Source organism: Canis lupus, chromosome 12 (assembly GCF_011100685.1).
Source record: "Canis lupus familiaris isolate Mischka breed German Shepherd chromosome 12, alternate assembly UU_Cfam_GSD_1.0, whole genome shotgun sequence".
Classification (NCBI taxonomy): Eukaryota; Metazoa; Chordata; class Mammalia; order Carnivora; family Canidae; genus Canis; species Canis lupus.
The window spans coordinates 59,063,121-59,088,222 of record NC_049233.1 but is presented as its reverse complement, the minus strand read 5'-3'; the positions used below and the strand labels follow the sequence as shown (position 1 = coordinate 59,088,222).

The following is a 25,102-nucleotide window of genomic DNA, read 5'->3' as shown; positions in this document are numbered from 1 at the left end:
ATATACATATAACAAAGTTGAGGGAGGCCTGCCCCAGTTTATAAATCAGCAACCATTTGCCCAACAGAAGCCATTCTTGAGGGTAACAGGCACAAATATTTCCCAGGGGCCCTTTAAGAGAGAAAAATCAGTAATCAAATGAAACAGACTTCAATAACATCTCTCCAGTAGATGCAACGATAGGCTTTATGGACCTTTAAAAAAAAAATAGCTCTAACATATAGAATATAGAATCTGTGGATCTATATAAAGAAGAAAGGTAGTCTGTTTCTTTTCTTTTAGGGAATTATAAATAAGCTGTTCCCATGTTCACATGTTCAATATTGATGACTTCGGTATTTACTGGGGTTCTCATTGCTTGCTTTCTGCTGGATGCAGGTCCATAAAAATAATCATGTAAGCTGAAACCATGCAATGTGATCTTAATAATGTGAAAATGTTTCCAGTGGAGTTTTTGGCAGCACCTTATAATCAAACACTTTAGTGTTTTTATGGCAAAACTTTTTGGTATTTACATGAAGTATAAATTTACACAGGTCAGGTTTTGTCATGAACAATTTAAAAGCACTTCAGTTTTAGTTAGAACACTATAGATTTTAACTACACTGTGCTGGCACTTCCTGATTGCTTTCCATGTTGAAGATCAAATGTTTTATATGAGTGATGAAGTATATATTATTAGGCACTCAAAATAACATTATATTGTTAGCTATGATGCAAAGCAGCTGAAAAGGTTTCATAAACTTTACTCAGTAAAAAGTACAATTATAAAGAGATGAATATCTGGTTAGTGAGATTCATGTTTTATAGAAATTAAAATGATTCTTGAAGACTCCGGGGCATATAGACAGAAATATATGATAATTCTGGGAAAACTGGATTAGGTTAGCAGACATAGTTTATTTTTGAACAGTCAGTTCTCTAAAACTGAGCTGCCTTGGTAGGGTAGGGACATCATAATTCAGACACATCCTCAGGTTTCTTCCCCCAAGGCATCCACAGAAACATGAGAATCTCTAGATCCTTATTTGTATCTCTGATTTTTTTGAAATTGCAGATTTATTCTTATCACTTACCTCTGAGATTTAAAAAAAAAAAAAACTCTGCTTAAAACAATCTGCTGATTGTTAACATTCTATGTTAATTTGAATACTTTCTTGAACAATACCACATGCTTATGTTCTTCTCTGTAATTTTATATGGTGTGATGTCTGAGAAAATATAGGGCTTATGAGTTCCTCAAAGCTTGATAGGTTAGGGCAATTTGTTTCAAGTAGTTCTTGATTTGAAAGCCAGTTTTCTGTTGTTTGGGGGCAGTTATTTTAGTCAGTATTGCAAGCAATTATTTTCAAAAAGGCCCTTGTCTCACAAACACTGCATCAGAAGCACAAAGTTGCTAAAATGCAGCATGCTAGCTGGTTAATTTTAGGAATTGTAGAGAGCTATGCTTTCTGTAATTTCTGTGACTGATCTAAATAGCTTCTTTTGAATTTATAGTTGGCACATGTCTGTAAAAAATTATTTTTATATATCAAAACTGGAATATATGAAATCATATTTTTTGTAGAGCTTTGTGCCACTGTAGCCATAAATAGTTTTTATAAAGAAAACTGAATGTACTTGTAATCATAATTGATTTGAACCTTGGTTAAGATTCATTACATAGAAATATTTACTGTCTGTTCTTAGATTATCAAAGTCACAAGAACATTAGAGGGCATGCCTGTATGTAGAATGATCTATATGATGTGAAATCCTATACTTTAGACCATTTTATATCCTAAATGTCATTTTCCATATGTTTTGTTGCATAGTTTTACAACTGGAGCTCTGTGGCACTTTTTAAGATCAGTGTGAATTAAATGTTAATTTTATTTTGAGAATTTCCATACTTCAGATTTTTTTCTGACTTCAAAAGGATAATATGCTCATTGTAGAAAAGTTTAAAAAATACAGAAAATTACAAAGTTTAGCGTCCATCCTCTTAATCTTTTTTCTAGGCAAATATGTAAAACAAATATGTAAAAAAAATGAAAGTTGATTGTATATCATTTTGTTACACTTTTTCCAGTAAACTTTTTTGTGTTATCATTGAATATTAGTTCATAGTGCATGGCATTTGATAGCTACAGAGTATTCCCTTTATTGGATATACTAAGTTAACTGTAACCCTTCTGGTGACTTTTACTTAAGAGCTTATTTACTCTTATTTACTTAAATTTATTAAATCACTCACTCCTAATGGATTGGACACTGAAGGGAAAGAGACAAATAGGATATTTCAGAAACTAAGCTGATTGGGTCGAGAACAAAATTTTCTTTTCTAATGTTTGAGTCAATTCTTCTTGGACTCCGGTTAAGGGATTCCTTTACATTCACATTGATCAAAGTACCACAAATGCCTTCTTTACTTTTAACCATCTGTGTAAACAACATATCTTTAAGTCCAGAGATTTAGTTCCCTTAAAAGTCTTCTTTGTCTTATGTTGTTATTGATAGTCATGTATACGATACCCTTCCCAAGACTTACTCGTAGGATGGGCTGTGGGTTAGCTAGTTCTCGGTATTCCAATTCTAACTCATTTTTTTCCTCTACTCCTCAAAGCAAATCTAAATGCAAGCTAATCTTGGAACTGCTAAGTTTAAAAAATAAAATAACCAAAAATTTTTTCCTATGTATTCTAATTCTCATTATTATCCATATATTGTAAATACTTTTTTATATTTTAAAGAAATATTAAGCACCTTATATGTTGTAAGTCATAGAGCTTTGTATTGTAGATTCACCTATGTTTAGTCAGGCCTCAGCCTCAAAAGCAGAATCTAAAAGGATTTAAAATGCCCAATGCCCTCTAGTCTTTGCTATTTGCCTTCAAAACATTTTTATGGTATAGTGCTTTGTTCCCTTAAGTTAGAGAAAACTAAAAAAATATTTTACTGTCGTTATTTGACATAATATATGAAATATTTTGAATATAGTGTTTTGCACATAGTTGGCCTTCAACAAATGTTAGCCCCTTTCTGCTGCTTTATTGGGTTCTTTATTCTGTATCTCCTGAGTTATAACCCCAAAGTATACACTTGATGATTTATGCTACATTGACTCTTTAAACTATGCCTGACAGAATCAAAGAGAAGAGAAAAATATGATGATTTCTCTACTTTTTAAAAATGACAGCATAGTAAGTATGAATGATATTTATTTGACTATAAGTGGGATATCCTTTGACTTTTCCCTTTGGTAGGACAGTAATTTGTGAAATTGATCCTGGGAGAAGAGCCCCCCCCCCGCCTTTTTTTTTTTTTTAGAAGAGCTCTTAAAGGCTTGGCTTAAAGGAAGGCCCTTATGTTCAGTTTGACCTTCTTTTTATTAAAGGATAAAAGCTATTTATTTATTCCTAAATTTGAGATTCATTCCTAAATTTCTTACTAGAAAAGAAAATAATGATTATATTCTAAGGAAAGCACCAGATACTACTACATGTCATTTTTAATGCATGTATACTGGTTGATCTTTAAGCATTTTATTTGAACTTGAGGTATAATGAATGTACAAAAAAGCTGTACATATTTAAAGAACACAAATTAATGAGTTTTGACATTTGTGTATATTGGTGAATCCATCAACACAATTCAGTTAATCAATTCAATTCAATTCATCAGCTTTAAAAGTTTCTTTACATCCTCTTCCTCCACAGCTGCCATCCCCCAGGAACTGCTCAAATGCTTTCTGTCACTATAGGTTTGTTTACATTTTCGAAAATTTTATGTAAGTGGGTTCATATAGTGTGTACTTTTCTCTCTGGCTTCTTTCACTTAACCTAATTATCTTGATATTCATCTACATTGTTACATGTATTAATGGTTCATTCCTTTGTACTGCTAACTAATACTATGTTGCATGGATATACCACAAATTGTCCATTCAAATTTGATGAATATTTGCCTTGGTTCTGCTTTTCCCTGTTAACAAATAATGCTACTATGAACATTCTTGTACAACTGTTTTTGTGGATATGGCTCTCATTTTGGAGTTAGTACCTAGTACCATACATTGTATGGATATTATATGGTTTACTTAACTCTTGCTTGGATGTTTATTTATAGTTTTTAAATTTTTCCCATTAGAAAAGTCAGACTGTGCATTTATTGGGTAGAAATTTGTATTAAAACAACCATGTATGATAAAAATAAAATAGCACACTTAGTTTTGAAAAATTGGCATAAATGCTTAATAAAACATTGAAAATTACAAAACAGCCCTGTAGGAACCAACATTGTATTTATTTTTTTTTTCATTTTGGGGGAAGGGGACACAACATTTTAACAAACACTTGTAACTAGAAATAGTATTTTCATTGATTTGTCATTTCATGGTTTCTCATTACAAAATTAATTTGATGTTATCCTTTTTATCATTAACTATAGTCATATTAGAAGCCAGCCTTTCAGCCCCTGTCTTTTTATATTACATAAATAAGCACTCAGATTGCCATATTGCTCTTAATTATATTTAGCTCTGAAAAACCCAGCATTAGTTTTGCAACTTAATTATAATAATTGTCACTTCTCCCCCTCCTCCCTCTCTCATCCAGTGGCTCTACTTAGTATGAAGAGCTAAAAGAAAATATAAATTTAAACTGCATGCTAATAAAATATGGAACAAAACACTAAGAGGAAGTGAAAATGATGCACAGTGTAGATTTTATCAGCACAAAACATTTGTTTCAACCTCAGAGTTTTGTAAAGATCTGAACCGATGCCATCTATAACTGACATTCAAGATAAAAATCATTTAACTCACTCAAATACTGTGTACCTGCTTCATAAATCATTGAAGAATGCTAATAATTTGAAATCACTATACACTAAGCTACTTCAGCATAGATACAATTTTCAAACCAGTTGAAAAACCTAGTCTTAATGATTAAACCTAATATCTAATATTCTGAGAAATGGACTTAGTTTAGAAGTTACCGTTGTATTTCTATTTGTTATAATTTTGCTTTTTTCCCTAGTTGTGTTTATTTGTTTGGTTTTGGAATTTGCTTTTAAAAGAAATAAGGGGCAGCCCCGGTGGCGCAGGGGTTTAGCGCCGCCTGCAGCACAGGATGTGATTCTGGAGACCCGGGATCGAGTCCCACATCGGGCTCCTTGCATGGAGCCTGCTTCTCCCTCTGCCTTTGTCTCTGCCTGTGTCTCTCTCTGTGTGTCTCTCATGAATAAATAAATAAAATCTTTAAAAAAAAAATAAAAGAAATAAGAATAAAAGACAATAATATTCTTTTATATTTTGAAGGTGATTCTTAACTATTCAAGCTTAGTTTTTCAAGTGACTGCACAAACATAATTAGTGTGTTTTAATGGCAGTAATGAATTTTCAGTTCTTTATCAATCTAAACATTTCACGTTTTCTAGGTTTTTTCCTATTTACATTTCCAATTTTGTGTAGTTAAGCAGCTAATTACCAAAATGATTTTTTTTTTTTGAAAGAGAAAGAGAGAGAGAGAGAGAAAGCAGGGAGGGGCAGAGGGAGAAGGAGAAAGAATCTCAAGCAGGCTCCATGGTCAGCACAGAGCCCCTCCATGGGGCTTGATCTCAGGACTCTGAGATCATGGCATGAGCCAAAATCAAGAGTCAGATTAACTGACTGAGCCATCCAGGTACACTTAAAATGAAAATTTTAAGTTTCTTTTTATTTAGAGAAAGAGATCTAAAAAATGGGACTAGAACCTGAAATCTAAAGACAATCTTTAAGAAGAATAATTAGTTTAAAAAGCTTTAACCATGTGCTTAAACATAATGGAATTAGAAAGCTACCAGTTATAAAATCCCTGATGAAGTGTAAATATTATTTGCCGAGACAACCATTTCCTGCATTTGAATGCATGCCATTAAGAAGTAATGAGAGGTCTATTTTGAAGATGTCTCATTATTTTTATTAGTAAGTAAGCTATAAATTACTTTGAAGCATCATGAAATTCTTAGTGTTAGTTGCTGATTATTTTTATTTTTGTGAGGTTTAGTAGCTACTCATAAAGTACATTAAAATGCATTGAGTAAAAAACAAATCCATGGAGATGTGTGTGTATATATATATATACATATATATACCTATATATATAGGTATATATATATACCTATATATGTATATATATATTGCTGTTTTTAACTGTTTTGTTCTTAATATAGTTGAATCAAAGGGGGGGTCATGAGAGACCTATAATTTTTGATGCATAAAAATCTATTTGGGAATACAAATTGTGTATTATTTGAGACCCTTTTCTTAGAGTATAATTTAAAAGCACTCAGGAATCTAATTATCTTTGCCTTTACTAAAAAACAAAAATTAGAATAAAAACTTTGCCTATCCCATTACTGTGACTTTGCAGAAAAATAACTTGTTTTATTAGAGGAGTAAAGAGAGGAGTGGGGTCCTATTCTATTAACAGTTTCTATTTTTCTTTTTGTCTGTTTTATACTAACATTTAGTTACTTTTTTCTTTTCTTTTTTTTTTTTTTTTAAAGATTTTATTTATTTATTCATGATAGTCACACAGAGAGAGACAGAGAGGCAGAGACACAGGCAGAGGGAGAAGCAGGCTCCATGCACCGGGAGCCCGACGTGGGATTCGATCCCGGGTCTCCAGGATCACGCCCTGGGCCAAAGGCAGGCGCCAAACCGCTGCGCCACCCAGGGATCCCTAGTTACTTTTTTCTTAAGTGACTATTTTATATTCTTATGGACATTAAGTAAAAAAAACCAAAGCATTGCAAAATTTATTTTTAAATTACTTCAAGAACCCTAGTTGCAAAGTTTACCAGACTAACTTATCCAGATACACACCAGAAACCAATAAAAAGCTCAGTGTTTTTTTCCACATAAAGTGAAATATGACAATGTCTACTATTATAAAATAACACAATGCATAGCATGCTTAAAAGCAATCTAGTTTCCCTATAAACAGGGAAGCCAAAACAATTGTCCCATATTTATGATGTTCATTCTAAGTTTTCTTGTTATTTATTAAATTTCAGAAAAATCCTGCCACCAGTAAGTCATAAGATGGGAACTTGCTAACTATAAACATTAATATCATTTTGAAAAATTATTTTTATTTTCCTCATAAATATCACATATACCAAACATTAAAGTAGGGTAGAGAATCTGTGGTGGGTGTTTTTCTTTAATTTTCAAAAGCTATCTAATGAAATCTGAAAAGTCTTGAAAATTTTTGAAAGACCAATTATTGTAATAAGTAACAGGTATCAGATTCTAGTATTACCTTATATTTTGGTTTTTTACCTCAACTGTTGTCCTATAGCTGTTGAGGCAAATCTGTAAAAAGTAGTCTGTCACAGAAGTAACAGTGTTGGCAGCTAATGACCTAGAAAAGATGAAGAGGCCTAACCAACTTTAATTTTCTTCTGTTATATTATGAAGTTTGAAAGATTTTCTCAGAGGGTAACTTGCAGCTGTATTTTCTTAATGTTTCATTTGTGATTATATCATCCTGAACTAGGAAGATAGCAGAGAGGTATAAAATACCTGACACATGGGGAATTTTCTGCAGAATATATTTTTATGTTACTTTTCCTGGGGAAAATAATGCTTAAATATAGTCTATATTTAAATATAAGGTGAATGTAGTCAGTCCAGCATCAATTCCTATTGGCTATTGATTTTATCTCCTTTGTTTTTCTCACATTCATCCATACCCTCTCCATCTTCACTAATCCATCTTATTTGAGCCTCTGACATCTCTCACCTTGATGACTTCTATAGTATTCTAACTGGATACCAGCATCCAATCTGCTCTGTCTTTTCTTTCCCCTTAAGTAGCTAGAAATGCAGCCTGGTCAGTTTTACTCTTTCCTTTTTTTTTTTTTTCCACTCTCATACCCTGCTCTAAGAAAAACAATACAAAATGAATGAATGAATGAATGAAAGGGAAGGAGAAGAGAAGAGAAAGGAAAAGAAATCCAGTCATTGTTTTCTGGGCTCCTCTACAGTGTGGAAAGAACACAACTCCTAGAAGTGGCTGAAAAAATGTGCGTAGCGTTTCCCTGCCCATCTCATTTCCATGAAGCTCCGGTCCTCTCTTCCTCTTTTCTCCAGCCTTACACGCTGCTATCTATCTTCACTCTCTTCCATCCATTTTTTTACCCATCTGCACTATGTACATGCTCTGCTTCAAGCTGTCCTTTTTCCTCCTTCAACTAATTAATGTCCTTTCATCTGTGAGATATTAAATATTGCTTTCTTAATAAAGCCTTTTCTGATTTCTCTGGTTAGGTCAAACTTTCCTATTATTATTTGTCACATCACTGGATAGTCTCTAAGTACTAAGTTATGTTTAGTAAGCTTATCACAAGTAAAATTTTGTATTTTACAGTTTTATTGTATAATACCTGTTGTCACTCCACCGGTGTTGCAGTGTAAGCCTTATGAGATTAAAGGCTTTATCTGTCTGCCTTTATCTTTCTTCACCGTTGCATGGTACGTAGCATAGTGTCTGGCACATTACAATGAGGAGCAAGAGGATGATTCTGATGATATTAGGAACCTAACTGATCCCTATTATATATCAGGCATTATTCTAAATATTTTATGAGTATTGTGTTTCATTGACATTATAACCCCCTGATACATAGGTACTATTATTATCTTCATTTTATTATGAAGGAATGTGGTAGTAGATTCACAATATATATTTGATAAATACATCACTGAAAGATATTGAATGTGTTCTCATTAAACATTCACAATATATTAGAGATAATATATTGATAAATGAGATATGCCTATAAGGATACTTAGATTTAGAATATGATAAATTTTGTTTATATAAGTAGAGGTTTCAGTCCATAGTAGTAGCACTACCTTCTTCTTCCTTGCTTTGGAGGAAATTAAGTTAGGAAAGCTCAGCTTTTGCCTTATGGGACATAAAGAAGAGAAATACTGGCCTGTTTCCTGGGAAAGGCCTGAGGTGGGCTCAGTGGAAGGCGGGGGTAGGAAGAGAGTATTATAAAAATCTGTAAGTTCTGATTACAGAATATTCAAAGTATACTCGTTCCTCTTTGAGTGATATTCTGAGATACAATTCTGCTTTTCCCCAAGACATAAGATTTAGGCCACTTAGTTTAAGTTAATTCAAGAGGAGCCATGAGGATCTCATCTTTTCTCAACAACATTCATCTACGGGAAATAACATCCAGGTACTGGGATTATCATCCCCCAAAGCACAGAGTAAGCAATGCGGTGCCAGTGTCTTCTTTGTCCAGGACTAAGTAAATGGGCCTCTTTCTTTGAATAAGTTCTTAGATTTTTTCCGTTTGGTAAATGTGCATGAACAGATTAAAGAGAAGAGCATTCCTATGGCTAATTCACAAAATCCATTATGTGACAGTATAGTAAACATAACTTTTTAAACCTAAATATCTATATAGAACATGAATTATATAAATCCTACTATTAAGTGTAGAAGTATTTGTTCTCTTACTAGACAAGAGTTACCACCAGTATTCTGAGGCTAATAATTACCTGCAAAAAAATGTAACTCCTCAACAGTTGTTGAGTATGTACCATTTACCAGGCCACTTCAAGACATTGTGGTTACAATAATTACCCAGTCACTGTCCTTGCCTTTTAAGTACCTGTGGTCTCTTGAGATAGACAAATATTTAAGCAAGCAATATAGTGTAGTAAATGCTGAGATAGAAAATATGGGCACAGATGCCAGGGAAGCCTAAGAAAGGGAAATATTAAGTAGGGTATTATGGTTTAAGAAAAGCCTCCGAGGGACGCCCAGGTGGCTCAGTGGTTGAGCATCTGCCTTTGGTTCAAGGTGTGATCCTGGTCTGGGGATTGAGCCCCACATTAGGCTCCCTGTGAGGAACCTGCTTCTCCCTTTGGCTGTCTCTGCCTCTCTCTGTGTGTCTCTCATGAATAAATAAAATCTAAAAAGAAAAAGAAAGAAAGAAAAGAAAAGCCTCCAAAACATCAGCTCAAGAACTGGAGAATGTAGAGAAATGTGTGTGTGCGTGTATTATGTGTGTTTGTATTTTCTTTTAGCATAATAAAAATGAAATAATATTTTAGATATACATTTTTTTGTATCTTTATATAAAATGTATAACATTTTGCCTTTTCACTTAATATCTACTTATTGCCTTCTAAAAAACCTCAGGGATGTTTGTGTGTTTAGACCTTTTTTCAGGGATAGAATCCTGGAAGTGAAATTGCTTGGACCTAGGACTTGTGTATTTCAAATTTTGAAAGCTTTTGCCATATTACTTCCAAAATGACTCTACTAGTTACAGTTAATATCTCTACTAAAAGTATAGTTTATGCAATTTGATGATATAAACACTAAATACAAGAAGAGACAATTCCTACAAGGGGAAAATGTACAGGGTCAAAAAATAAGATGTTAAACATCATTATCAAACATACTAAGACACAAAGCTATTTCTCCATGATGAATTAGTAAAAGTAATGAAAATACCCCATGGAGGCAAAACTACAGTGTAACATCAGCTCCCAACCATTGCCGTTAGTGTGATAAATCATTTTGGCTAGTGATTTAGTTAAAAGAAATCTGGATAGTATTGGTAAATTCAGTTTAGTTAAATGAAGAGAGAAAGACTACTGGAGTGTTGAGGTCCTGGAAACTAGACAGATTTAGCCAATTATTTTAACTCAAGTTGGAATACCAGAATCACTTAGGGAGGGGTTTCCTACTACACACACTGGTATCCTTTTTGGTAATAGTCATCCTAACAGGTGTTAAGTTACTTGATGGCTCACTGTGGTTTGGATTTGCATTTCCATAATTCGTGATATTGAGCACCTCTGCTTGTACTGGGCCAGGCAGGGTTCAGAAAAGCCTGCTGCTGGCCTGTGCCACAGATTCCTCCTGGGGCTATGGGAACTGCGTTGGGCTGCTACAGCCAGTGGGTACTAGGGTGAGCCAGGGGCCTAGGGTTGCAGGAGTCAGTGGGGAGCATCCAAGACCTTGGGAGTTGTCCTAGGGAGTTGGCTGGAGCAGGCCATCTCTTGGGACCTGCGATGAAAAGGGACACCTACTTTATTTTCTTTCTCCAATGGGGGAAGCTATCTCTCTGCACCAGGCTACCTGGCCTTAGAGGAAAGGTGATGGAGGGGAGTGATGTCAATATATCTTTACTACTCTCCTTAGTATATCTTTTCTTATTTCTGCTCTCTACCCATTTGCTGTAATCCCTTACCTGGAATTAGCTCTTGTGAAGTTATTTTCATGCATGGATAGTTGTTCAAATTGATGTTTCTGGGCAGAGAGGACGAACACTAAAAAATTCCTATGCTACCATTTTGCTGACCTCACTCTCAGTTTTTCTTTTACAATTGGATGTCAGGAAAGCTTACAGGACAGTTTTGTGTACCATCACAGATACTGTATTTGCTTGGGGCATATTTGGCTTTCTCCTTTATCACTTCTGTAAGCCTCCACTTTAGTGTAAGTGAATTTCTGTTAAGTCACTTCAAACCTAGTAACAAGTAATTGTTGTTTGATCTCTTTTTCAGTGGACTAACTTTATAAGATTGTAGGAAATGGAGAAAAAGTTGCAGAAAAATGTGTATGTAATTTCATTTGGATCTGCACTATAGTCATATTGGCTCTATATATGTAGTTTATATCCTGAAGTTGTGGACAGAGGCAGCATTCGTTGGTTGAGCAGGGCCACCTGCCCACTTCATTTTGTAACATTGTGTGAAAAAGAGTTTGGACCACATTTCATTTCTTCTTTGCCGTTTCTCCTTATAGTACAAGCTTCTAAATTTTGTGCCTTTATCTCTGTATTCCTAACCACAAACACCTGTCTGCAGACATTGAGTTATTTACAGACTTCTGTACAGAAGCTCTCCTTTGGCTAACCATAAGTTATGATTAAATAGAACACATGTCCTGCCTTTGTATTTTTTCTAAATAAAATAAAAAGGATTTAAATCATAGAAGTAGGTGTATAATAGGGACGGCTAATTTTTTTAATTGCAGAGTTTTCAGCAGCTAACGTCTTGCTGTAATTTGTTGGTAAGATTTTAGAATCCTTCGTCTGTCTCCCCTCCCCAGTGATAGGCCCCCAAAAAACTTCTGATTAATTGTTCTTGAATTGGCAAAAATCTCCCAATAGTGAATGTCTGGTATTAATTTGAAGAAATAAAATTGGTAACTTGAATTACTTCAGAATTACTGCAGAATACATTTTTTAGTTCATCATATTTGAAATTTTAGTAGTTTAACATTGCAATATAACATTTTAAAGTTTCAGTAAGAAATTAATCCTCAAACTGAGCTTTGCACATGATGCAGGAAAGAGAGAGAGAGAAAAAAAAAAAAAAAAGCCTATAGTAAACCAAGGAAACCTGTACTCTATGAGTCATACCCCAGTTGTGCAGAATAGAACTTAACCACAGGACAAGTTTCTACCACAAATTATTCACATGTCAAAAATCTATATGAGTAAGCAGAAGAATCATTGTAAATTGTTTCAGACCCTTGCTTTATGAGACTTTAATAGAATGAAATACTGGAGTATCATGGACATTTAGAGATTAGAACAAGGTCTCTGTGGCTTGTATGCACAACAATATAAACAATTTCTATATTTTTCTCTTTTGTGTAATTAGTTAAAGTCTTAGGGTAACCAAGCATTGTATCCTTTCAGGCTTATGTTAATGAGGCTAGACTTCAATATGTATATTCTGAGATTGTTGGAAAGTGCTTTATTTTTTTATTTATTTTTTAAAGATTTTATTGATTTTTTTTAAATTTTTTTTTTAATTTTTATTTATTTATGATAGTCACAGAGAGAGAGAGAGAGAGGCAGAGACACAGGCAGAGGGAGAAGCAGGCTCCATGCACCGGGAGCCCGATGTGGGATTCGATCCGGGGTCTCCAGGATCGCGCCCTGGGCCAAAGGCAGGCGCCAAACCGCTGCGCCACCCAGGGATCCCTATTGATTTATTTGACAGAAAGAGAGAGGACGAGAGCACAGGCTGGGGCAGTGGCACTTGCAGAGGCAGAAGAGAGGGAGAAGGAGAAAGAGAAGCAAGCAGGCTCCTCACTGAGCAGGGAGTCTGATGCAGAGCTCAATTCCAGGACACTGGGATCATGACTTGGGCTGAAGGCAGACGCTTAACTGACTGAGCCACCCAGGTGCCCCTGGAAAGTGTTTTAAATCAAGAAAAAGAACTGCAAAGAGAATTATACTACAGCTGTAAATATGTGTAGTCTAGAAAGTATTTTAAATGTTTCTTCCTTACTCCCAGCAATCTGTGCTCTGTTCCTTCAGACGTTTTCAAATTTCTTATTGAAATACCCTACGTTTATTTAGTAAATATTACCTATGAAATATTAACTGAAAATAGTATCAGAGTTTTTTTTTTGCTAACATGAAAATACCAAGATACATTTTAGATTATATCCTTTATGCTTTAGCTTGATCATATCTGTACTTTCAACAAAGAATATGAGGTAAGAATACTTCTATACTTGAAGATCTTCCAATTAATTTCTGTATTTTTATTTTATAATTGAAAGCTGTGGTCCTTGACATAAATAAATAAAACTAGATGCTTCAGAAGACTTTGTGTTTTACATGTGTGAACATGTACTCATGCATGTGAATTGATGAGAGAAGAAGGAACATAAAAATATGGAAAAGGAAATAGTTGGAACTAACTGATTTGTTGTAGTGTCCCCAGGGGCAGGTATAATTTGCAAGCTGTCAGATTCCATTATGGGGGTTGTTGCCATGAATCAGAGCTGACATTTGTATAGCAGAGGTTAGTATAACTATAATTATATGTATGTTTATTGAATCTAAACCGTGTGACATTTTAGCTTTATTCTTTAAATTAAAACATTCATGTAATTTACAAACTTATTGGTTGAGTGGATATGTGATTATATACTTTAAAAAGGAAGATAGAATTCCTAAATCCTGCAAACTATTGCCTGGTCTGCATCTATGACATTTGAATGTGATTTGTAACAATTCCAGTATGACAGTTTTTACCATAGAAGATGTATTAAGCAAACATTTTTTTAATATTGCTTTTTAGTTTAATTAATAGATCTCTAACATTTTCAACTAAATGTGCCATATTCATCAATTGTAAGACACATTTTAAAAATTTACTTGATAGTGGAAACAGCCATAAAATAAGTAACAAAATAACAATATGTACATATCTATCAATAATTACTCTGTATGTAAATGGACAAAACACTCCAATCAAAAGCCATAGGATGACAAAGTTGATAAAGAAATAATACCCATCTATTGCTGCCTACAAGAGACTCATTTCAAACTGAAAGACATCTGCAGATTGAAAGTAAGGGGATGGTGAAACATTTATCATGTAAATGGATGTCAAAAGAAAACTGGAATGGTAATACTTATACTGGACAAAAAAGACTTTAAGACAAAGACTATAACAAGAGGCAAAGAAGGACACTATATACGAACAGAAGGGACAATCCAACAAGAGGATATAACAATTGTAAATATCTTTGCACTCAACATGGGAGCACCCAAATACATAAAACAGTTAATAACAAACATGAAATAATCAAGAGTAATACAATAATAGTAGGGGACTGTAACATCCCACTTACATCGATAGATCATCCAAACAGAAAAAGAAGAAGGCAACAGTGGCATTGAGAGACACACTGGACCAGATGTACTTAACTACATATTCAGAACATTCCATCCTAAAACAATACACATTCAAGTTTACATAGAACATTCTCTAGGATAGATCACAAATTAAGCCACAAAACGAGTCTCAACAAATTCAAAAAAAATCAAAGTCAAACCACACGGATTTTCAAACCATAATACTATGAAAATAGAAAAACCAACCATAAGAAAAAAATCTGGAAAGAGCACAAGTACATGGAAGTTAAATAATATGCTACTAAATAATGAATGTGTCAACCAAGAAGTCAAAGAAATAAAAAATTGCATGAAAACAATGGTCCAAAATCTTTAGATGCAGCAAAATTAGTTCTAAGAGGGAAGTTTACACCAATACAGGTCTACCTCAAGAGCCATGGAAAATCTCAAATAAATAACCTACCATTACACATAAAGGACCTAGAAAAAGAACAAACAAATCCAAACCTAACAAAAGGAAGGAAATAATAAAGATTAGAGCAGAAATAAATGATGTAGAAACTGAAAAAAACAGAACAATGCAACCAGGATCTGGTTCTTGAAAAGATCAACAAAATTGATAAACTTCTAGCCAGACTCTTTAAAAAAGAGAGGGCAGGGGGTGGGGAAGAATCCAAATAAACAAAATCACCAATGAAAAAGAAGAAATAACCAGCACCATGGAAGTAGAAACAGTTGTGATGGAATATTATGAAAACCTGTAATCTAATAAACTGGACAACTTAGCAGAAATCGATAAATTCCTAGAAACATATAACCTACCAAAACTAAAGCAGGGAAAGGAAACATTTGAACAGACTGATCACCAACAATGAAATTGAATCAGTAATCAAAAACCTCCCAACAAACAAAAGTCTATGACCAGATAGCTTCACAGCTTCACAGAAAGTTAATACCTATTCTTCTCAAATTATTCCAAAAAACAGAAATGGAAGGAAAATCCAGATTTATTCTCTGAAGCCAATATCACCCTGATACCTAAACCAGATAAGGACCAAAAAAAAAAAAAAAAAATACAGACCAGTATTTCTGATGAATATAGATGCAAAAATCCTCAACAAAATATTAGCAAACTGAATCTAACTATATTTTTTAAAAATCACACACCATGCTCAAGTGGAACCTATACTTGTCATGTAAGAGTGGTTCAATATTCTCAAAACAATCTGTGATATGTCACATCAATAAGAAAAAGTATAAAAACCACATGATCATTTTAATAGATGAAGCAAAAGTATTTGACAATGTGTGACATCTATTCATGAATACAATACTCTGTAAAGTAAGTCTAGAGGGAATACATCTCAACACAGTAAAGGCCTTATTTCTTCTCTTTCATTAGTGATTTTATTTGGGTTCTTTCTCTTTCTTTAGAAAAAGAAAAATGAGTCAATATCATACTTAGCGGTGAAAAACAGAGTGTTTCCTCTAAGGTCAAGAATAAGACAAGGATGTCCAGTCTCAGCACTTCTATTTAAAATAGTACTAGAAGTCCTAGCCACAGCAATTGGACAACATAAGGAAATGAGGGCAGCCAAATTATTAAGGAAGGAGTCAAACTCTATTTGTAGCTGACATGATACTATATAGAGAGAACCCTAAAGACCACCCAAAAAACTACAGGACCCAGTAAATGAATTCAATTAAAATAGCAGGATGAAAAATGAATCCACAGAAATCTGTTGGATTTCTACATGCTAAAAATGAAGCAATAGAAAGTGAAATTAAGAAAACAATCCTATTTACAACTGCATCAAAAACAATAAAATATTTGGGAATAAACTTAGCCAAGGAGATGAAAGACCTGCACTCTGCAAACCATGAGACACCGACGAAGGAAATTAAAGATGAGGCAAAGAAATAGAAAAGATATTCCATGGTCATGGGCTGGAAGAACAAATCTTGTTAAAATGTCCATACTACCCAAAGCAATCTATACATTTAACGCAATCCCTATCAGAATACCAACAGTATTTTTAACAGAACTAGAACAAGCAATCCTAAAATTTGTATGGAACCACAAAAGACCCTGAATAGCCAAAGCAATCTTGAAAAAGAAAAAACTGGAGGTACCCCAATTCCAGATTTCAAGTTATATTACAAAGCAGTAGTAATTAAAATAGTATGGTACTGGCATAAAAAGACACATAGATCAGTGGACAAAATAGAAAACCCAGAAATAAGCCCACAATTTTATGGTCAATTAATGTTCAACAAAGAAGACAAGAATATACAATGGGAAAAAGCCAGTCTTTTCAACAAATGGTGTTGGAAAAACGGTACAGCCACACAAAAGAGTGAAACTGGACCACTTCTTTCACCATACACAAAAATAAATTGAAAATGGATTAAAGACCTAAACCTGAGACCTGAAACCATTGAAAATGCTTGAAGAGAGCACAGGCAGTAACTTCCCTGACATTGGCCATAGCAACATTTTTCTAGATACATCTCCTGAGGAGGAGAAATAAAAGTAAAAATAAACTATGGGTATTACATCAAAATAAACAGTTGTACATGGCAAAGGAAACAATCAACACAACTGAAAGGCAACCCACTGAATGGGAGAAGATATTTGCAAATAATACATCTGATAAAGGGTTAGTATCCAAAATATATTAAAAAACATATGCAGGATCCCTGAGTGGCGCAGCGGTTTGGCGCCTGCCTTTGGCTCAGGGCGTGATCCTGGAGACCCGGGATCGAATCCCACATCGGGCTCCCGGTGCATGGAGCCTGCTTCTCCTTCTGCTTATGTGTCTCTCTCTCTCTCTCTCTCTGACTATCATAAATAAATAAAAAAATTAAAAAAAAAAAAAACATATGCAATTAAAACTGGACAGAAGACATGAACAGACATTTCTCCAAAGAAGACATATAGATGGCCGACACACAAAAAGATGCTCAACATCACTCATCATCAGGGAAATGCAAATCAAAGCCACAATGAATTATCCCTTCACATTGTCAGAATGGCAAGTGATGGAGAGTATGTGGACAAAAAGTAATCCTTGTGCACTGTTGGTGGAACTGAAAATTGGTACAGCCACTGTGGGAAATAGTATGGAGGTTCCTCAAAAAATTAAAAAAAAAGAACTAACCTAGAATCCAGTAATCAGACTATTGGGTATTTATCCCCAAAATACAGAAAACTCTAATTCAAAGCAATACATGCACCTCTTTGTTTATTGTAACATCATTTTACAAAGCCAAACTGTGGAAGCAGCCCTAGTGTCCATCAATAGATTAATGGTTAAAGAGGATGGGGCAATGTATAGTGCAATATAGTCAGTCATTTAAAAAATGAAATCTTGCCATTTGCAGCAACATGGATAGAGCTAGAGAGTATAATGTTAAGTAAGACAAAGACAAATACCATATGATCTCATTCATCTGTGGAATTTAAGAAACAAAAGAAAGGAGCAAGGGAAAAAAAAGGAAGAGAGAAACCAAGAAACAGACTGTTAAATACAGAGAACAAACTAATGGTTACTAGAGGGGAGAAAAAAATGGTTGAAAAAATGAGTGAAATAGGTGATGGGAATTAAAGACTACACTTACCAGGATGAAAAGAAAAATTTTCATGATAGTTTTTTTTATAACTTCTTAATGACACTTAACAATGATAGTGTAGCTTTATAATCAATGGCTCCTGAGATTTGGTAAAATAATAGTAATATTATTATTAATTCAATTATTAGTAATACTATTATTAATCTATGGGATTTTAGTGACTACATTTTGATATTTAACCATCCTGTTTTTTAAATAAGTCATTTATGTTATTAAACTTTTCCCTCATTTTTCTATAGTGTAAGTACCAAAAAATTCAAAATCTGTTATAAATATTATAAAGCCAAGAAAGTATACATTTATTTTTAATATTTTTTGTATTTCCTTAATATTTTATTTTTTGTTGCAGTAGAATTGGTGTATAACATTATATTACTTTCAGGTGTACAACATAATAATTTAGTCTTTGTATACACCACAAAGTGATCACCACAGTAAATCTAGTTATCTTTTATCACCTTACACTTTACTACACCTTCACCCCTTTGACCCACCCCCAACCTCTTCTCTTCTGATAGCCACTATCTGTTCTCTGTATCTGAGAGTTGTGTTTGGTATTGTTTGTTCATTTGTTTTTTTAGATACCACATATAAATGAAATCATATGGTACTTGTCTTTCTCTAATTTATTTCATTTAGCAAAATAGCCTCAAGGTCTATACATCTTGTTGCAAATAATAAGATTTCCTTCTTTATTTTGTGACTGTTATTCCATTATATGTGTATATCTTCTGTATCCATTCATCTATTGATGAATGCTTAGGTTGTTTCCATATCTCAGCTATTATAAATAAAGCTGTAGTGAACATAGGGGTACATATATCTTTTTAAATTAGTGATTTTATTTTCTGATAAAGACAATATTTGGGATGCCTGGGTGGCTCAGCGGTTGGTCGTCTGTCTTTGGCTCAGGGCATGATCCCAGAGTCCCGGGATTGAGTGCCCACATGGGGCTGCTTGCATGGAGCCTGCCTCTCCCTCCGCCTATGTCTCTGCCTCTCTTTCTGTGTCTCTCATGAAAATAAATACAATCTTTAAAAAAAGAATATCTGGATCCTATGGTAGTAATTTTTTAATTTTTGAGGAACCTTCATACTGTTTTCCATAGTAGGTCACCAATTTACATGCCCACCAACAATGTATGGAGTTTTCTTTTTTCCAAATCCTCTCTAACGCTTATTATTTCAGGTCTTTTTGATAACAGCCTTCTAACATGTGTCAGGTCATCTGTCATTGTGGTTTCAATATACATTTCCCTGATGATATTGAACATCTTTTCATGTGCCTATTGTCCATCTGTATATCTTGGGTTTTTTTTTTTTTTAAGATTTTATTTATTCATGAGAGACATAGAAAGAAAGAGGCAGAGACATAGGCAGAGGCAGGAGCAGGCTCCTCACAGGGAGTCCGATGTGGGACTTGATCCCTGGGCCCAGGATCACACCCTGAGCCAAAGGCAGACAGACACTCAAGCACTGAGCCACCAGGTGTCCTGCCATTTGTATATCCTGATTAGAAAAATGTCTGTTCAGGACCTCTGCCCTTTTTTTTCAAATAATCAGACTACTGAGGGGTTTTTTTGCTATTGAGTTGTCTCAGTATTTATTTTGAGTATTAACCCCTTATCGATACATGATTTCCAAAATTTTCTCCCAGTTGATAGACTGCCTTTTCATTTTATTGTTAGTTTCCATTGCTGTGCAGAAGCTTTTTTTAGTTTGATGTAGTCCCACATGTTTATTTTTGCTTTTGTTGCCATTGCTTTTGGAGTCAGACCCTAAAATCCAATGTCAAAGAGCCCACTGCCCTTGTTTTCTTCTAGGAGTTTTATGTTATCAGGTCTTAAATTCATGTCTTTAAACCATTGTCAGTCACTTTTTGTGCATGGTGTAAGACAGTGGTCTAATTTCATTCTTTTGCATGTGGCTGTCCAGTTTTTTAACACCATTTTTTGAAGACTGCCTTTTCCCCATTGCATATTCTTGGCTCCTTTGTTGTAAATTAATTGACCATATATGTGTGGGTTTATTTCTGGGCTCTCTGTTCTGTTCCATTTCTATATGTGGCTCTTTTTTGGCCCATACCATACTCTTTGATTACTATAGCTTTGTAATATAATTTGAAATCAGGAACTGTGATACCTCCAACTGTGTTCTTTCTCAAGATTGCTGTGTCCATTCTGGGTTTTCTTTGGTTTCATACATATTTTAGAATTTTTTGTTCTAGTTCTGTGAAAAATGCCATTAAGATTTTGTTAAGGGATTACATTGAAACTGTAGATTGTTTTGGGTAGTATGGGCATTTTTAACAATACTAATTCCTCCAGTCCATGAATACAGAATATCTTGCTAATTATTGGTGTTTTCATTAATTTCTTTCATTAATGTCTTATAATTTTCAGTGTATAGATCTTTCACCTCCTTCATTAAATTTATTCCCAGATATCTTATTCTTTTTTATTGTAAATGAGACTATTTTCTTCATTTCTATTATAGTTTATTATTAATTTATAGAAATGCAGTAGATTCCTATTTATTTTGTATCCTGCAACTGTACTGAATTAATTTTTTAGTTTTAACAGATTTTTTTGTGGACTCTTTAGGGTTTTCTATATATAATATCATGTCATATGCAAATAGTGACAGCTTCACTACTTCCTTTCCGGTTTGGATAGTGTAGAAATACAGAGGATCATAAGAGACTACTATGAGCAATTATACATCAGCAAAGTGAACAACCTAGAAGAAATGGATGAATTCCTAGAAACATACAACCTACTGACTCATGAAGAAATAGAAAATTTAAATAGACCAGCACATCATGTTAATATTATGAAAGGAAAAAGTCATACGATCATCTTAATAGATACAGAAAAAAAATCATTTGACAAAATTCAACATCTTCACATTCCTCCATGTTCTTTGCAGCATTATCAACAGTACCCAAGTCTTGGGAACAACCCAAGTGTCCACCAGTGGATGAATGAATAAAGAAAGTGTGGTATATACGTACAATGGAATATTGCTCAGCCATAAAAAAGAAGGAAATTCAAACTTTCTTTTTGACAACATGTATGGACTTTGAGAACATTATGCTACGTGAAATAAGATAGAGAATGACCAATACTGCATGTTCTAACTTACGTGTAGAATATAAAAAAGCTGAACTTAAATAGTGGAATGGTGGGTGCCAAGGGCTGGAGGTTGGGGAAATAGGGAGATATTGGTCAAGGGATATAAACTTAGAGCTATAAGATGAATATGTTCTTAGGATCTGATGTACAAATGTATAGCATGCTAACTGTAATTTGCAGTACTGTATTATATACTTGAGGTTATTAATATAGTGGACCTTAAATGTTATCACCACACACACACACACACACACACACACACACAACACACACAATTGTGTGAGGGGATAGAAGGGTTATTTAACCTTTTTGTGGTAATCATTTTGCAATATGTACTTATATCAAATCATCACATAGCACCTTAAGTTTACATATGTTACATTGTTACATCAGTATCTCAAAAACTGGAAAATAAAAGGAAGAAGAGATAAAGTGACTTCCCTTTGGTCACAGTGTTTTAAGGTGAAATAATCATAATAAAAATATTAATGTTTAAGTGAATTACCAGATGAATTGGTTCTGGCAAGTCTCAGGTCCTTTGGTATTTCTGTCAAATAGGTGAGCATTTTAAAACTAAATACACCAAATTTTTGACACAATGGTAATATGTAGCATCACAACTATACCATCTTCCCAGTAGACAGGATAAAATTGGAAGTTTCAAGTAGTGATTTTTGTATTTCTGAGGGAATAAGTACATGTATTGAGAGAAATTTAAGTTGACAGTAAAAATGTTGACAGTTAACCCATGCCCCAATACAAGAGCAGATGGAAATGTCTTGCATGAGTTCCAATTCATTAAGCAAATGTGACACTTTATGTTCTAGCCATTTCAAGATCAGGGAACTGAAGTGATGAAATAGTAATATAAATGAAACCACTTCTTGCTATGCTGGAAGTAAAAGTATAATAAAATTCTAAAATGGATTTTTAAGGTTTCCTTGGTATAGCTGATACCTGAAAAATTTGATTTTATAATTTGTTGCTACATAATTATCTCTAAAAGTTAATTATAAGACAGTATTAGCATAATATTCTAAGTTTATGGTGAGGTTGGTAGCCAAGCTTTGTATTTATTATATAAAAGTATACCCTGTATCCTTCCTAACATTTGTCACTAATAACCTGACTTATTTTATACCTTGATATTAAATGTACAGTGTAGGAGAATTGTTTTGAAAACAGATAGGCATGCTTCCAGGACTTTTAATGAAAAGGGTGTGAGTAAGTAACCCCTGGTTGTATTTATGTTACATATATTGGATTATTTTAAATTTGTCATTATTCAAAGTGGAAGTTCAGTTAAAATTTGTTAAAAGAGATTTTAATGCACAGTGAATGTTTTTACCCATTTTAGACATCAAAATGTATTATACATATGTATTTAGTTAATTCCAGCAGCATGTCTTTTCTGTAAATTTTGTGTGATCTCAACATTGCCATTTAGCTTTAGTAACTTAGAACTAAGTAGCTTTAGATTTGTATTATTTTATATGTTAGCTATGAGTTCCTTAATCTGTTTCATTATAGTTTATTTACTAATGTCTGTTTAAGTACAGCTGCTAAATTTTGTGGTTGATAGAGTTTATTTCATAATGATAGCAGTGGTATCTCTAATGCAATGGGTCATATTGACAAAGTTAGATTATGTATTTGTTAAGAATTTATTTTCACTAATCTAAAAAAATAAGATTCTTATCATCCCCATAGGTAATTTAATCAAATGAGAAGTAACAACAAATTTTGAGAGAACAGTCTGACTCTTACCTCAGTTAACCCCTTCAAAGCACAGTTGAATTGTGATTATCATTGATCTCTCTAATCCTTATATACTGGCCATGAGAAGCTTTGCTTTTGATTTCCTATATAGTATTCTTTGAATTATCTACATATTGGCTTATTTCCTAATGTAGTATTACTAAAATAGAAGTAGAAGTATTACTAAGTAGAATACTATTATAGTATTACTATAGTCAAAGTATCTTTTTCTCTGTAACAGGATGATTTTAGAGGATGCAAGCAATTTAATATGTGAAAAGCAAAGAGAATTATGATTACAGTTTCACATTAAATGGTGTGCTACTGTAAAGTTCACATTAATATCTCAGGCTTATGTCCTGCTCTACATGCCCTAGAATCTCCAGTGACTCGGTCTTTGGGTTGCTGTTATGTGCCATTTAGGCTATATTATATGTATTAGCTTCTGGTATAAAATGCTGTTTATACTAGTTAATATTAAAGGATAATATCTTGAAAACCATATGTATCAGTAGTAAAGTTCAGATTTGAACAAGTATAAATAGGTGACCATTCCTAGAGTGGATTCTTGGTTTCCTTTTTGTTGCCTTTTAACACTTGGTTCACTTCTTTGTCCCTTTTCAAATAAAGGCCATTATTAATGTATGGAGTTTAAAAGATAGAATCATTTGTTTTTATTTTGTTTTGTTTTAAGATATTATTTATTTGAGAGACTGTGTGTGGAGGCACAAGCTGGGGGAGGAGCAGAGGGAGAGAGAGAAGCAGAAGATTCCCCACTGAGCAGGGAGCCTGGGATTACTACCAGAGTCACCCAGGGGCCCCAGACTCTATTGTTTTTTTACATCATAAGACACTTTTTTAAAAAGCTAGGTATTTTATACACTTCACTACAATTTTTTGACAGACCGTCTTCATTGAGTTTTAAATAACTGCTTAATATCACAACTTAAGTTAAGTGAAATGAAATATCACTCTTGGAATGACAGTGTCTATAGAGAATTAACTATCATTCCAGGGCATTTTGAACAATTTTTATTTGATCTGTATAAAGGTTGTCAATCATATTTCTTCTTGAATGACATATTTGAAGTTTATATATTCTATGTGACATTTTCCCTTTTTTAATCTTATCTTACAGATGCTTGTGACCACCCCAGAAAAATGGGATGTAGTAACAAGAAAAAGTGTCGGAGATGTAGCTCTTTCTCAAATTGTAAAGCTCCTTATTCTTGATGAAGTTCATTTGCTGCATGAAGATAGAGGACCAGTTTTAGAAAGCATAGTGGCACGTACTTTACGGCAGGTAAGAGGAAGCTATTTTTAAACTTATTTCAGAGGGAAGAGTAAGTTTTTAAGCTTAAATATAGCATTCAAAAAGTATTTATGTATTATTCATGGGGATAAAGATAATTTTAGTATGAAGAAACCTTTAGGTATTTTGTTTTCATATTGAAAGTACTCTTTCTTTTTTCCTTCCAAGTCTTATTTTATTGAAGTCTCTTTAAATTAGCCGAAGTAAATACAGGAAAAGTTCTAAACCATTGTTGTAAAGGCAAGTCTAATATTTGACTAAGCAGTGTTAAGATATAACAGCATAGAGGTGAATATTAGTGATTTTTCTCCACTTCTCTCCTATTTGCACTTAACTTCTACCCCCTGAGAAAATCTGAACATGATTTATAATTTTTCTGATATACTAGATAAAATAAAATTTAATCACCTCAATCATTATTGGAAAAGAAAAAGATAAGTGTATGCTCTCTCTAGTTTGGGAGCTTTGTGGCTATTCATAAATAGTCCAAGCAAAAATTGATAAATTTACCAATGTTTAGTGATTTTTTTCTTTCAGCCCCTCTTCTCATTAAGTAAAAAAATAACATATCATAGAATACCCATGAGTACTAAAATAAT

General features: G+C 33.7%; 1 protein-coding gene across 7 annotated transcripts in view; it reads left to right on the top strand.

Moving 5' to 3' along the window:
• ASCC3 (activating signal cointegrator 1 complex subunit 3) overlaps positions 1–25,102 on the top strand; it is a 336,407-nt gene that overhangs the window by 106,878 nt on the left and 204,427 nt on the right. For all 7 annotated transcript variants that reach the window (XM_038554805.1, XM_038554806.1, XM_038554808.1 and 4 more), the window contains one exon: positions 24,330–24,494. In XM_038554805.1, the coding sequence (XP_038410733.1) occupies positions 24,330–24,494 (165 nt within the window). The remainder of the gene's footprint in view (positions 1–24,329; positions 24,495–25,102) is intronic.